The sequence below is a fragment of the Crocuta crocuta genome, unplaced genomic scaffold (genome assembly GCF_008692635.1).
Source record: "Crocuta crocuta isolate KB4526 unplaced genomic scaffold, BGI_CrCroc_1.0 scaffold32, whole genome shotgun sequence".
Taxonomy (NCBI): Eukaryota; Metazoa; Chordata; class Mammalia; order Carnivora; family Hyaenidae; genus Crocuta; species Crocuta crocuta.
The window spans coordinates 2,203,288-2,218,428 of record NW_027529424.1 but is presented as its reverse complement, the minus strand read 5'-3'; the positions used below and the strand labels follow the sequence as shown (position 1 = coordinate 2,218,428).

Sequence of the window (15,141 nt, the reverse complement as noted above, 5' to 3'; positions counted from 1 at the left end):
TTATGTTTATTTATTTATTTTGAAAGAGAGTCTGTGCATGCAGGAAAAGGGCAGAGAGAGAAGGAGAGAGAGAATCCCAAGCAGCACAGAGCCCGACGCGGGGTTCAATGTCACAAACCATGAGATCATAACCTGAGCCAAAATCAAGAGTTGCATGCTTAACTGACCGAGCCACCTAGGCGCCCCATAGTTTTGTTTTTATCTAGAAATTCCTTAGTTTTTTTTTAAAAATTAATAGCAATTAGTGTATGTTATAAAGATCTATGTTCAACTCATGTTGGTAAAACACATCCTGTTGTTGCTCTTTACTAGTGAAGCATTCTGTTTTCCGCAGGCATTGGGAGAGTCTTTAGGGAAAGGCGATGATCATAAAGACATGGACATCATTACCAAATTCCTTAAGGTACATGCTTTTGGGCTACGGAAGAAGTACGTGTGGGCTGGTTAAGAACTGTTCTTTAATATTTGGTCTGTATTTAAGGGTTAAGGACTGGAAAGGGAATCCCTCGTTAAGCATGTTTTGCATGTACGTGGTTTGTGATACTGCCATGCACTTGGGTCTAGAGGTTAGCCTGGGGGGGTTGTATGTGTACTTTCACTGTGGCACTTTAAATCTGACTTATTAACGTAACACACAGAAAAGAATCGCAGCAGTGGGATGAACAAGAAGTTTGGGGAGTTTAAAATTTTTCGCAAACACTCGAGGAGGGAGTGCAATGAGGGGCATGCTCCAGAAGCTTTTATGATGGCAGTAAGGAGAGGAAAGAGGTGGGAAGATCTTGATGGAGGGTGGGAACAAAAAGCAAACACATCAGCAGCCTTTCAGAGACTGCTCGTTTTCACAGTTCTGCAGATAGCTGCGTATTCCCGCTGTGATTAGCTCCCTCCACCTCTGTTCTTGGCATTTCTCGCTTTCCTGGTTTAGGTAGAGTGTGTGCAAATGGCAGATTTATTATAGCACTTATTCACAAACTATTTGCGTTCATGCCAAAAGATTTAAATGCAAGAAATGCTTTTACTTGTGTTTACAGTTTAAATACAACGTATTAGTCATCAGGATTCGCAGTTTGTTGAGGAGATGGCATGGATTTAGGTAGGGCTTGGGGGCTGGCGGGAGCTAGCATTTCCTCATGCAGTGACCACCTCTCCATGCAGACGGTAAGCATAGGGAGTGCCACTAGGCTGGTACGTCTTTGTCCTCCTTCCCTGTTTATCTGCCTCTAGAAAGGGTGCTCTTTGCATTGAAACCCAAGGGGCAGTAGGGTACCTTTCCAGGGCTGGGGGAGGGGTGAGGATGAATCACAGTTTATTTTCCTTTTCTTCCTTCTCCTTTAGTCAGTTGATTCAGTGGGAATATTTAATCGAATCTCCTCTCCTGCAAATGTAAAAGTCAATCTAGAGTCATACCCTATATTATGGTGCTTGGCTTTATTGTGCTTTGCAGATAATGCGTTTTGTCTTGTTTGTTTGTTTTACAAATTGATGGGTTTGTGACAGCTGTGCTTCAAGCCAGTGTATTGGTGTAGTTATTTTCCAGCAGCATTTGTTTACTTTGTCTCTGTGTCCCATTTTGGCGATGCTTGCAGTATTTTAAACTTTTTCATCCTTATTATATTTGTGGTGGTGAGTTGTGAGCAGTGACTAGGATGTGAAAGCTCAGATGTTTAGCATGTTTTAGCAATAAAGTATGTTTAAACGAAGGTATGTACTTTTTTTTTTTAAGACAATACTTTTGTAAAAGTTTATTTCTGTCGAATAGTTATCTGTGAGATAGTTCTTTTTAGGGGAAAATTGATTATCATTGAGGTAGGAGTAAATATACATATATATGTATATATACAAACACAGAAACAACAGGGAAGCAGGGAAGTTTGTGCCTTGCCAGAGGCACTGCAGACCATACATGACAAACAATTTATTACTTAAGCATTAATTGGTGAGATTTCAGTTAGTCAAGAAATATACTCTACAGATGATATGTTGTTTAGTGTTTTAGAGAACGTTTAAGTCTTTTGAACCACTGGGTGGCATTGTAGTCTGAATTTGTCGGTTCTTTCCACAGTTTCTTCTTGGTGTTTGGGCTAAAGAACTGAATGCCAGAGAAGATTATGTGAAGCGCAGTGTGCAGGGTAAACTGAACAGTGCTACTCAGAAACAGACTGAGTCCTATCTCCGACCCCTTTTCAGAAAGCTACGGAAAAGGGTAAGGCTCCTTGAAAAATGTTTTAATTAACTGATTTTTTAAAAAACAATAATAAAGTTAGAGTAAATGCCATCTTGAGCTATATATAGTAGCTTCCAAAAATAGTTATGTTTTTTCTTTTCCAGAATCTTCCTGCTGATATTAAGGAATCCATAACAGATATTATTAAGTTCATGTTGCAGAGAGAATACGTAAAGGTACGTTGCCATGCTGTGCATCTAAATCATGGTATGAGCCTGTCTGGGTTGTCTGTGCGTAGTATGTTCATTTAGTGTGGGAGTGTTTTACACAGGAGCTTTAAGAGTAAATGTGAAATAAATTAGTGGAAAAAACCTTTTTATTTTCTAATGTATTCTCAGCTTTATTGTTAGATGTTGATAATAAACTTTCTAACGACACTGGTTTTTTGGTCATTTTTAAGGTAGGTGTAAAGATTCTTCGGAGCATGAACTGGATATAGGCAATGTTCATTTCATGAATGGGATTGGATTTCAAAGATTGTTCAGGATTATGGCTTGGAACAAATTTTCCCATAGAAACAATGTTATGTAGATTAGTTTCCCAGGCCAGCTCTAAAAGCCTACTTAATCCGTAATATAGCTAAACTATTGTACTAATGATACAATGGAATTTAACCACCCTTTTATACTTCTATGAGAAAATGTTCCAAGTAAGGCCTCCAGAATTCATCTCTCCTGTTTCAGAGCAGCAACAATAGCAGACTCCTTGTGAGGGAAGACTTCACCCCTCATCCTGGTGTCTTTCCTCCTGAATGGGCTCTAGGAGGGGGTGACGGGGAAAGAGCTCTTGTGGCCCAGAGCTCCTGGAGCCGAGCTCAGAAAGGCAAGTGGAAGGCTGTCATCTGGTGGAGGGGAACACAAGGAGAACGGCCCACTGTACCCCTAGTGGGGATTGGCCAAGTGCCCCTGCATCTGGGCCATCAGCAGAGTCTGAAGTGGAAGCTTCTCACGGCGGTGCCTCCCGAGTGTGGGAGTAGGGAGTTACAGCGTGACGGTTCCAGCGGCTGTTCCAGGGCCATAGAAGGGGCTCTGCTGGAGAAGTGGGAATGACCGGGCTTAGCCCTGGGCTCTGACCCACTGATCTCAAACACGGGGCCGGCTGGCACTTCCAGGTGCCACAGCCTCACGTTGATGAGGCTAGAGTGGTGGTTTGACTCCTTCTGTTGGAGAGCCAGCTAGTTTTGTCAAAGGAAATGTTTTTGTTTTGTGTCTATAAATTTTATTCTTGGATAGTTTCTGTTAGTTGCATGGTGCTTACTAAGGACAGGGACCTTGGCATGGGTAGCTAAGGTCATTATCATTGCAGAAAGAAATCATGTGTCTAGTAACGAGTGTGCCTTCCCTCTCTTTACTTTTCGCATTTGCATGTATGAGAATCGGGTGAAAGTTCATTTTGTGTAAACTGCAGAAGAACCAAGAAACTTGAATAACCTATTTGGACAGTTTTGGGGTAACTAAATAGTGGAAATTTTATCAGTCAATATTCATTGTTAAAATTTATACAGTTCAGAATCAGTGATAAAAGTGTGTAATAGTCTTTTTAAAATTAAGCTTTAGAAAACCGAGTAGAACAAATTCAAACTTATCTTTAGGGTAGAAAATGAACTTCCAGTTAACCTATTTGTTGTACCTGATTTTTTAAATCAGCTCTGCATATCATACACATAGGTATTGGATTTCTAAAGTTAAAATATCTTTGAGACCTGACTGGGTCTGAAACTCTCAGGATCTTGTAGAATTTACTTGATTTCTGTTTTGGTTTTCTCTTTTTTTTCCATCACAGGTAGCCAGGCTTGGTTTAGGAAGAGAGCCATTTGTCTTCATTGGTTTCTGTCTTTACATTTTGTAGCTTTTATTTTAAGGTTCTTGGCAGGTGGGAGGTTTCGAGGGGCCGAGGTGAAATGATCTCATCCTTAAACTATTCGACTCGAGGGTTAGTATTTAATCTCTGTTTATACATCTGCTGTGGACCCTGTGTGATAGTCCCAGCTCACGGAGCCCCCACTGCTCTGAGGTCGGTGCTGCTGTGCGGGGAGTGGATGCAGTTGCAGTTTGGATTATGAAAAACCAGTTAACCTCCATCTTCTGGGTGACCACCTGTGGAGGAGACTGGGTCTAAAGGCGACCCGAACTGGAGTTTGTGTCCCTGCATCAAATAACCTATCTGGTAATTCCAGATCTGAAATTTATTAATTTCCAATGCACAAAGCCTGCAAAGGAATGTTTGTCTTTTTACTCACAGGATTAGCTTTGGTCTCTGTTTTTCCAGGACATTTGTGGTCCTGGGAAGGGCAGTCGGTTACCTCATATTTTAATTTCTTTTGTTTGAATAATGGGAATGGCAATACTTTAAACATGCTCAGGAAATGGATAAAAATTACGTCATAAATGGCTGTGAAATACTTTAAAAACTTGGACCAGCCCAGTATTTTTGCTTTTCTGATCTCTCAAACTTTGTTTTTAGGCTAATGATGCCTATCTTCAGATGGCCATTGGAAATGCCCCTTGGCCCATAGGGGTCACCATGGTTGGTATCCATGCCAGAACTGGTAGAGAAAAGATCTTTTCTAAGCACGTTGCACATGTTTTAAATGATGAAACACAGCGGAAATATATTCAGGTAAGCATTTGGGAGGGAATGAGTTGCTCTGGAGGTTAACATGCTCCATCTCCCAAACCATAAATTTTTAGAGCAGGAGAAGAATTCTAGCAAATTGGTCATAGCACCATAGGACACAAGTCCACTTTTCCTAAGTACTTGTGTTTAAGACCTCTTCCCTGCGTAAAATGGAACCCTTGTAAGTTTCCTGCTTGATGCAAGACAGGGTGAGGGTTGTGCTTTAATTACGTTAGCAATGAAGTAATGCTACTTCAGTTGGTTTTGGGAGTTTAGTCAAGAAAGACAGATTTAGACTTACTTAGCAATAAGTCTCATTTTGTTACTTCCCAGCTAGATTTAATATCTACTGGGCTAAAAAAATAAAAAGGCATAAATAGTAAAAATTTGGGTTTAATGAATGTAATTATGTTTTAGTAACATTTAGACACAAACAGGTCTCAAATGTTGATGGTTTATTTTCTTACAGTCCTATATGCCTCACATAAACTTGTTTGCATTGTCGTTGGGTAAAACTTTTTTTCTTAGTGGGGGAAAAAGTCAACTGTTAGGCAGCTTTTGCCAAATTGTCAAAAGTCCCAGATTGTGTCTATATAATGACTTGTGCCGGATGTTAGTTCTGAAGCTTAAAGATGATACTTGTGAAGTTTACTTAAAATGTAAAATTCACAACGTGCTTTCAGATTTTGTGCCAGAGAACAATTATTACCATATTCAAGAATTATTTTGCTATGTGATTTCAGTTCCAAGTGCTAAAGATTAACTTGTGCGTCATGCTTTATGCCTTATTCATGTATATTAGCGTTTTCAAAATAGGAGTTCAACCTGACTCCCTAATATGAATTATAGGATTTATAGAGTTCAGATATACTTGTTGAAATTCAAAGACCTTTCCATTTTTTAATAACAACCAGTGACTGTATTGAAGGCAAAAAGGTTTTATTTGGGGGCGAATAACTCGTTTGGCTTTAACAATACAAAAGTTTCCAGTGGTTAAATGTGTTAATTGTCTTCAACTGTACCATGGCCAAAGCCATAGTGTGTATAACTACATAAATTGTCTTAAAGGCAGTATTTTGGTTTACAACACTGGTGTGATTTCCACTTCCCCACGAACTGATTTTCTTAAGAATACATTTTGTAGTTTTAAAGATGTCTGATTTATTTTTGGAAGTTATATAATGACTTGTTTCCTTTCTTTGGTCTTTGTTTTTAATTGTCCCCTTCTCATTTAAAAAATCCTCCTTTTTTTCCCCAAGATGATTGATTAGGGAAAATTGGTAAGCATACTGTGAACTTTAGGAAGGTGTCTGATGTAAACCCACTAATACTCTTGCGGGCATATGTAAATATGGTAATACAGTCAGGTGGGCTCCTAGTTTGTGGAGTGCAGGAAGCCACCGAGTGCGGAATAATGGATCCATGTCTGTTGGGGTGGATGCCAGTGAGATGTCATGGGGTTCTTAGTCCCCTTAAACTGTCCTGTTAAACATTTTAATGACTAGTTTGGTTGACTATACTAAGAGGTTTATTTATCAGATTTATGGACAGCAAGAAGCAAGAACGAGAAGGGTATGTGTTAAGGAAGAAAAGACATTGGCTATCCAGAAGTTCTTGACAGACTGAAGAAAATAACGGTTTCTAAAAGAACAATATTCACCAAGGATCCTGACAATAAAAATATTTGGATCCAGTGACCTAGTTGCTTAAGTATACAGTCTGAGCAATGTATGTGAGGAAGGGTTGGGGAATACAGTAGGCTGTGTGTGCAGTAAGAGAAGTAGTATGATCTGGCTGCCGCAAAGTCTAATGATAGCTTCTGCTTCATTATTAGACGTGATAATGTAGTGTAGGTTCTACAAGTCAAGAACGAAGTTCTCTGTTACATACCTGGAGTCTAGAACAGTACCTCACTTGTGGTGGGTGCTCAGTAAATATTTGCTGATTGAATGGATACTGTATAGGACAAGAGACATGAAAATATTGTTCCTTTTTTAGTCCTTGAAGGAGACTGGTGGAGGGGATCTGAGCAAGAGTTGTGGGTAATGGAGGAACTCTCTGATGGGAGAGGGAGTAAACTTGTCCTATAGTTTAGGACCAGTTAAGGTATAGGAAGGAAGACCTTTCTAATGAGTGTAAGGAAACAATATTTTTCATTTTATTAAACTTTTATTTTGGTGTAATTACAGATAGACTCACAAGAAATGGCAAAAATAGCACAAAGAAGCCTTTTTAACAGGAAGAATTGCCCTGAGACAGGAATACGGCCACTGGGAAGGTGTGAAGGAGATCCCTACCACTTGATATTTGCAAGCATCAAGTTAACTGTTGCTCTTTTTTTCCTACTATTTATTCATTTTTTAAAAATTTTTAATGTTTTATTTCTGAGAGAGGGGGGGAGAGAGAGAGAGAGCCAGTGTGAGCAGGGGAGGGGCAGAGAGGGAGGGAGACACAGAATCTGAAGCCAGCTCCAGGCTCTGAGCTGTCAGCACAGAGCCCGACGCGGCGCTCAAACTTATGAACTGTGAGATCGTGACCTGGTCTGAAGTTGGACACTGGACTGAGCCACCCGGGTTCCCCAACTATTGCCCTTTTTGGTCCTTTGATTGTTTTCTGTGATTGTTCCCTTGAGGCCACTGCTTAAACCTAAGGTTGCAAACCCACATACCCATGACAAGTAATAAGTGAGCTGAGTATTAAACACTTGACCCTCTGTATTCTGTTTTCCTACTTTCAATAAGGACACAAATAGAAGCAGTATTTCATTTTGTCTCAACTTTGTGTCATAACGGGACAGTGCAAGCTAGTGTGAGGTGTCAGCTGTCTTAATGGGATGGTTCAAGCTAGTGTGAGATGTCACCTGATGCTTGCCCTCGGTGTCACTGGAGTCACTTCAGCTTATGGTTCTCTTGGAGGAATATGGGTCAGTGTTGCTTGATCTTCCTCTTTTTTTTTTTTCTTCGCATATGCCAAAAATCTTAATCTTTTTCTAGTAAATTATATGCTTCTAGTTTTTAAAATCTTTGTTCATTTTCTTGGGAGAGACAGAGACAGAGTGCGAGAGGGGGAGGGGCAGAGAGAGAGAGAGGGAGACACAGAAGGAAGCAGGCTCTAGGCTCTGAGCTATCAGAGCAGAGCCTGATGTGGGGCTCGAACCCACCAACTGTGAGATCATGACCTGAGCCGAAGTTGGCCACCTAACTGACTGAGCCACCCAGGCATCCTTGTAATGCTTCTATTTTTAAAATATTGGCACCAAATTTAAAAAGTTAGCATTGTGTTAGGACAAACAAAATGCTGATTTTTGATGTCTTAAAATAAACCTATGGTGCTAATCAGCTGGAGGCCAAAGAATGCTGCCCCCCACCCCGCAACTCCCAATGGTGGAATTTTATGAAATTCTTGATTGTCATGAGCTGAGTGGTTTGCTAAGCTGGCTTTTGAATCTCCCTCCTGNAATACAGGAACATCTTTGGGGTGGCTGAGCGTCCGACTTTGGCTCAGGTCATGATCTTGCGGTTTGGGGGTTTGAGCCCCCCGTCGGGCTCTGTGCTGACAGCTAGTTCAGAGCCTGGAGCCTGTTTCGCATTCTCTGTCTCCCTCTCTCTCTGACCCTCCCCTGCTCACTTGCGCTTGTGTGCTCTCTCTCTCTCACTCTCACAAATAAATAAAAACATTAAGAAAAAATTTTTAAATACTTTAAAAATAATAATAAATAAAGGATTATCCTTTAAAAAGGGATATGTTAAATATATTAAAGTCAGGGGTTGACAAACTTTGTCTTAAAAGGTGGTAAATATTTTAGCATTTCCTAGGTCTCTGTTGGAGCTGTTGAATCCTGCAGGCTGTAGTGGGAAAGCGGCTGTTGGCTTAGGAAAGAAACGTGTGGCCTGTGGACCATAGTTTGGTGTTCTGTGGTGACTACCTAACCCAGACATATTCTGCGTTAAGGTATTTGCTGAGTATGTCATTTAATAGGGTCGTTAATTTCTTGTTAAACTGAGCTGCAGTAAACCTCTGCATATGAGGTGTACCAATCTTAAGTGTACAGTTCAGTGATTCCTGATGTAATATTTACCAAGACAGGAGAACAAGAGGGAGATACAGAACATTTCTAGCAGCACCCCAAAAGTTTGTTCATGCCTTTTCCCAGCCCAGATCCTCTTCCCATCAAAAGTAACTGCTCCAGACTTGTGTTACTATCGGTTATTTTTGCCTGTTTTTGGACATCATGTAATGGAACCTTGGATGTATGGAACAATTATTTTTTTTATTTAGAAATCCTAGTGAGAAATATGTTCAGGTTGAAAACAATTCAAGGGGCTGTTGTATAGTACTGGGATTTCATCTTTGGGTTTTCTGCAAACGTCTCTGGGTTTAAACTGGGAAAGTTGTTTGAAGTGTTCTCTTGCTTACAAAAATTAAACACAGCGCAGGGAGGGTTTTTTCACCATGCAGATCAAAGAAAAGTTGTATAGTTTATTAGCTAGTCTCCAATCTGAGATTAGATTCACATTGGTGGTAGTAACTTTAAGAACTTTGTTTGTTCTGCCAAATACAGATGTAACCTTTGGCCCAGATTTGAGTAAAGCTTCTTTTATACAGATTATAGGAGGCTCTTGGTTATTTAGAGGCTTTATAATTCAGTCATTTAAAAACCTCTCTTGAAAAGGTTCATATCTTGGGCCTGCTTGTCTGTAAAGAAGAGAAGGAAGGAAGGCTGAAACTGCCGTTAAGCGGCTCTGCCCCGCAGGCCGTCTTCCCACTTGCCCTCGCCTTGGCCTCTGCCCCAGAAGCCTGGCTCTGATCAGCACCATTGGCAGTCGCCCTTGGTTTTTGCTTCTGATTGCGGTTGGTAGAGAGATGGGAAGTCATTTTGTAGGTGGGAGAAGAGCAGGTTAGGGGTATTGATTTCCCTGGTGTCCTCCTCGTGGGGTCTTTGAGGGTTGAAGGCGCCCCCTACCCAAGGCCATGTCTCCTCTCAGGAGGCCGTCTCAGCACCGCTTGCTTTTCTGGGTTTCAGTAACTACAGTCCTTCTTGCCCCCTCAGAGCACGGGCTGGCTGCGGCTTGCCCGGGGCGCTAGCTCTGGGGCACTGTGCTGTCTCTCGCTGGGCCCGAGGCCTGCCCATGCCTTTGTGAGATTGTTGGAATCACTGCCATCAGATTTCCAAGTTGGAGCGAGCTCTTTGTTTCCTGCCGATCCCGTCCTTAATACGTGTAGATTAATTGATCTGTGTACTGTGTTATAACACACATTTCTTTGGTGACTAGATGATGAAGGAATAATACTTCATCCAAATACTTAAGGTTTCACTATTATGAAAGGGATAATCTTCTCTGGCGAGTTGTTTTCAGTTATCCAGATTAGTAAATACCCTAGTAAAGACATCATCTCAACATTTTCTGTCAACTAGTTCTCTCTGTATTTCAGGTTTTGGGTATGTTTCACCTACACTAGCAGTTGCCAAATTTATTTGTTCCTGGAATATTTGTGACTTTATCATACATTCCTGTATTGCCAAAAATGGAACAACATAAGCTTGCATTACTGCACTGAGCGGTCACAACTTGCTCCATATGTTGAATATACAGTATCACGGTTAGCTGGTAAACCTTTCCTGTGCATCAAATTACACATCACACTTGCGGGCCGTGTGGCTTTGTGCTACCTCCTGGCAGTTTTGGCTGTGATAACCATTTCTCAAAGGCAAGTTATTGCATGATAACAAACCGTTTATCCATGTAATACTTTCTGCTGTATTAAATTTTTAGAGAAAAATATGGCTAGCATTTATCAATCATATATATCACCTTTTAATATCCTAGAATACCAGTGTTGAGTAGAAGGCATTTTGGGGAATCCAGCTCGAACTGTGCAGGTTTCTTCCTTAGCTGCAGCCTCACTGATAACAAATGGATACTTGGCTTGGGGTGTCACATCTGCTGCTGCCTAACTGCATGCTTGGGAAAAAGTTAGGTTGCCCGGCCCCCTGAAAGCCTGGTAATCAAATAAAGGAAATCTTCACCCAAATTGGTCCTTTGTGGTATAAATTTTTACCTAATTTAGCTAAGCAGGCAAATGCTGTTTTCATAATGGGATTATCGCTGGTAATTGTACTGTGTTGTTTCTTTATGTGAAATGATGAGCCTGTGAACTGGAAATACGTTCTTGTACAGAAAGGCAGCATCTAGACAGGTGAGAATGAGAGCAGCTCTTTTCTTATCGCAGACTATAAAGGCAGAGTGAGATAGTCCCAGGTTACCACTTGTCTCTAAAGTTCCATTGAGTTCTGCAGGTAGTGAAATTTTTACACTTTGAATACTTGCAGTGGGACTCTTCATCATCCCAAGTAGTGAGATCCAGATGAGTTATTTAAAAGACTGGAATGAGTTATTTAGATGAATGCAACTTTAATGATGTTCTTGTGTGAAAAGAATTCTTGTAGACAGTTTTTGAAGGATTGGCTTTTTAATGCTTAACTATGGGTGTTAGTTGAAATTGTAGAAATTAACTTTTAATCATTAAGTACACATTTTTTGAACATCACACTTGAGGTCAAAGGAGTATTCCTTTAGTCTGAAGTCAGGATTAGTTTTTAACTTAATTTTCTCATGTAAATTCATTCCTTTATTAGAGCTTTGGCAGTTCATTGATAGAATTTTAACTAGCTAGGTAGAAAATGTCACTCAACTTACCTCTTCTGCTTCACATTCTCGGGCTGTATCACTAAGTGGGTCTGTGCTTTCATTTTCAAGACTTTGTTCTTACAGTGTAGAATAGTGGCAGGGACAGAAATAATTGATGTAACGAAGTATCATCTTTATCAGTACAAAGATTGCTTAAAAGCAGCAACATTAAGTCCTCGTAACTAATGAAAGTTTACAAAAGAAAAGGCAAATCCAGCTAAAGAATTGTGACTGTAGTTTGGTTTTAGAAAGTTACTATTTTCAGGGCGCCTGGGTGGCTTAGTCGGTTAAGCGTCCGACTTTCACTTAGGTCATGATCTCGCGGTTCGTGGGTTCAAGCCCCGCGTCGGGTTCTGTGCTGACTGCTAGCTCAGAGCCTGGAGCCTGTTTCAGAGTCTGTGACTCCCTTTCTCTCTGACCCTCCCCTGCTCACGCTGTCTCTCTCTCTGTCTCCTAGAAATAAATAAAACATTAATAAAAAAAAAATTTAAGAAAGTTACTATTTTCTGCAATAGTAAAATAAATTGCTAATTTTTTAGTGGATGCACATTGATGTAATAATGGTTCATTGATTTATCTGGGTATAAACTTTCCTAATGCAGGATTTGTATCCTGTATCACATATAGGTACTCCACACTGTACCTATATTTGATACATATGTGTGTGTGTGTATATACATACATATATATATATATATTTAAAGTTTTATTTTAGTTTTGAAAGAGAGAGAGGGAGAGAACATGAGTAGGGGAGGGGCAGAGAAAGAGGAAGCAAGAGAATCCCAAGCAGGTTTCACACTGAGAGAGAGGCAGAGGGGGAGAGAGACAGAGAGACGGGGGAGAGAGACAGAGAGACGGAGAGGGAGAGAGAGAGGGGGAGAGAGAGAGACAGAGAGAGAGAGAATGAGCAGGGGAGTGGCAGAGATTGAGGAGACAGAGGATCCAAAGTGGGTCCTGTCTGACAGCAGGAGCCTGATGTGGGGCTTGGATTCACGAACCGTGAGATTACAACCTGAGCCGGAGTTGGACCCTCACCCAACTGAGCCACCCAGGTGCTCCTATATTTGATACTTTTATACTTTATCCAGAATATTCTGTAATACTTTAATTATAGTTTTTAAAAATTATGAAATATATATCATGTTTACCATATTAATCATTTTTAAGTATACAGTTCATCAATTTGTGCAGATATTTTCCTAGAAACATACTGATTTAAAAAAATCAGCTTGGTTAAATTTGTGTGGGGAGGAGTTATTAAGGAGCCATTAATAAAAACTCTGTAGAATGTTGAAACCTCAAGATGTGGGGCTGTCAAGGCACTTTGGAAAGCCCAGTCTGTGGGATGGAGCTAAAAACGGGACGTGTGGCTGAGACTTAGGATATGTAGCCCAGAGGTTCCTTCCGCCTTAGCCAGGTGGGCCCTGCCGCCCTCCTCCTCTAGCAGGAAACAAGTTAACTTCCAGAGTGATTTGCTCTGTTCCGGAAGGCTGGCCTGTCATAGTGAAAACAGGATGCTTAAGTGAGAGCCTACATATTGACAAATGAGACCTGTAGTTCCTGTTCTCCCCTGGTTCCTGTGATGCTGGAAGCCGGGCGTTTACTTGCTCCTCAGGAATTTAGAGGATTCATCTCTGAACTGACTCAAGAGAAAAGATCTACGATTATTAACAGTTAGTATTCCTCCAGTGAAAAAAACGAGCTTGCTGCCATATTGTCCCCAGAAGAAGTTCCAATATTGACAAGCCCTGCCCATTCAGGGACTTCCCTTTAGCTCTCCAGTGCCTTGTTCATAAATACAAATGTTGATCTGGGACCATCAGACCTTTAGAGAAAGTTTACAGTGTGAAAGAGACCAAAATAGAAAACATACAGAAACACATAGAAAAAAAGGAATTTAGAGATAGAATTGTAGTATAAAGAACAGAAAAAAGACAACCTTTCAATTAAAAGCTTAATATCTTTAGGTAAGGCTGTAACCATGAAATAAGATTATGCCACAAAGAAAAGTCAGGATCAGAATGACCTCTTAGAAATCAAACATTACAGCAGAAGTGTCAAAGTCAAACAGAGGAGAAGAGAATGAGGAATTGATCTAGAGGGCCACACTCCAGATTTCAGGAAAAAGTGAACAGAGAAATTCAGAGAAAGCTGAATACATAGCAAATGAATAGGCAAGACCTCACACGAAGGCCTAACATAGTAAAATATTGGAAGGCCAACGATAAAGAAGAGACTTTAAATGCTTCTGGGTGATTTACAAAGACTCAGGAATTACACTACCGCTGTACTTCTCATTAGCAGTCTGGACGCTGTGAGACCGTGGAACAATACCTGGGTAACAGCAAGGAAACTAATTTTCACCTCAGTTACATTCCTATCTAAACTGTCAATTAAGTGTGAATATAGGCTAAAGATATTTTTGGACAAGTCTTAAAATGTCTTGAAAACATGACTTCTCAAATCCCCTCCCATGGAATCGTTAACCGTAGCTCCCCTTTAGACAGTACTTTGTGCTTCGCTTCACTTGGGAGCAGCAACAGGAGGCTGATGGTAGAATTCCTGTTTTGTGAGTGGGGAAAGCGAGCCGTGGAGAAGTTTGTACCCACGGTCACACAGCTAGTAAGTGGTGGAGTTTGGATTTGAACCTGGGTAATCCTAACTCCACTGTGTTAGATGGCCTCTGCCTGAGGGTGTGCTCCACCAAAGTGAGGGAGGGAGACAAAAAAAAGCCCCGGAAACAAGATCCTGCACAGGAGTGGGGTGGAAGGAGCTGCCTGGGTGCAGGTGAGGGCATGTTCTAGCAAGGTCACGGTGCAGAGAGATCTGGAATTCATTTGTTCTCTGTTGCAACACCTAGAAGCCTCCAGGAGAAAAACGAGATAGGTGTATTTGACCACCTGCAACAGATGGTTCTCTTGTGTTTGGTCATTTTGAGTGTAGTCTCACTGTTGAAGGGTGAGTTGGTGATACCTACATAAACAACCAAAAAGATAGGGAAAGATGTGAAAAGGAGATAGTGTCATAATATACTGTGTGGCTCTGCTTTGAACACTATTTAGGTAGACATCCTGCTGTAAATCCTGAATATTACATTCACTAGCAGTTTGGGGAAGATAGGGAAGAGAGATGTGTGCAAGTGTGTGTGTGTGTGTATCTGTCTGTCTCTGTGAGGGGCCTGGTACAAGGATTAAATCTCAGATTTCACAGTAGGAAGTGAGTACAGACAGAAAAAATCAAGCACTGTCAGGATAGTATTTAGAAAGATGGCAGTAAATACCAAAAGAAACGCTTAGGAGATTTGAAATGATTGTCTCTGGGCTGCTGGAATGGGGGATAGGGAAGGGGGAGGCAGAGGATTGCTATTAAGTGATACGTGACTTTAAGAAAGGAATAATGTATATACAAAACAGGGAATTATTTTTCAGTCCATAACGGGTGTGTCGGCAAACTGACGGTTCTACATCCATAGTGTATCTGCAGTCTGTGCCCTTCTCACCACTGTCACTGCTGCCACCTGGGGTCAGCCACCAGTGTCTCCTGTTTGGATTATGGCAGTTCTGTCTGGGCTCTGAGCTATCCTTGCCCCTCCCTTTTTTTTTTTTTTTTTTT

General features: G+C 41.0%; 1 protein-coding gene across 2 annotated transcripts in view; it reads left to right on the top strand.

The window, feature by feature from the left end:
- PRPF18 (pre-mRNA processing factor 18) overlaps positions 1 to 15,141 on the top strand; it is a 53,775-nt gene that overhangs the window by 28,404 nt on the left and 10,230 nt on the right. The window contains exons 6-10 of one of the 2 annotated variants that reach the window (XM_077758469.1): positions 335 to 403; positions 2,063 to 2,203; positions 2,329 to 2,400; positions 4,688 to 4,843; positions 7,030 to 7,118. In XM_077758469.1, coding sequence (XP_077614595.1) covers positions 335 to 403; positions 2,063 to 2,203; positions 2,329 to 2,400; positions 4,688 to 4,843; positions 7,030 to 7,118 — 527 coding nt within the window. The remainder of the gene's footprint in view (positions 1 to 334; positions 404 to 2,062; positions 2,204 to 2,328; positions 2,401 to 4,687; positions 4,844 to 7,029; positions 7,119 to 15,141) is intronic. The other variant, XM_077758470.1, reaches the window with a different exon arrangement.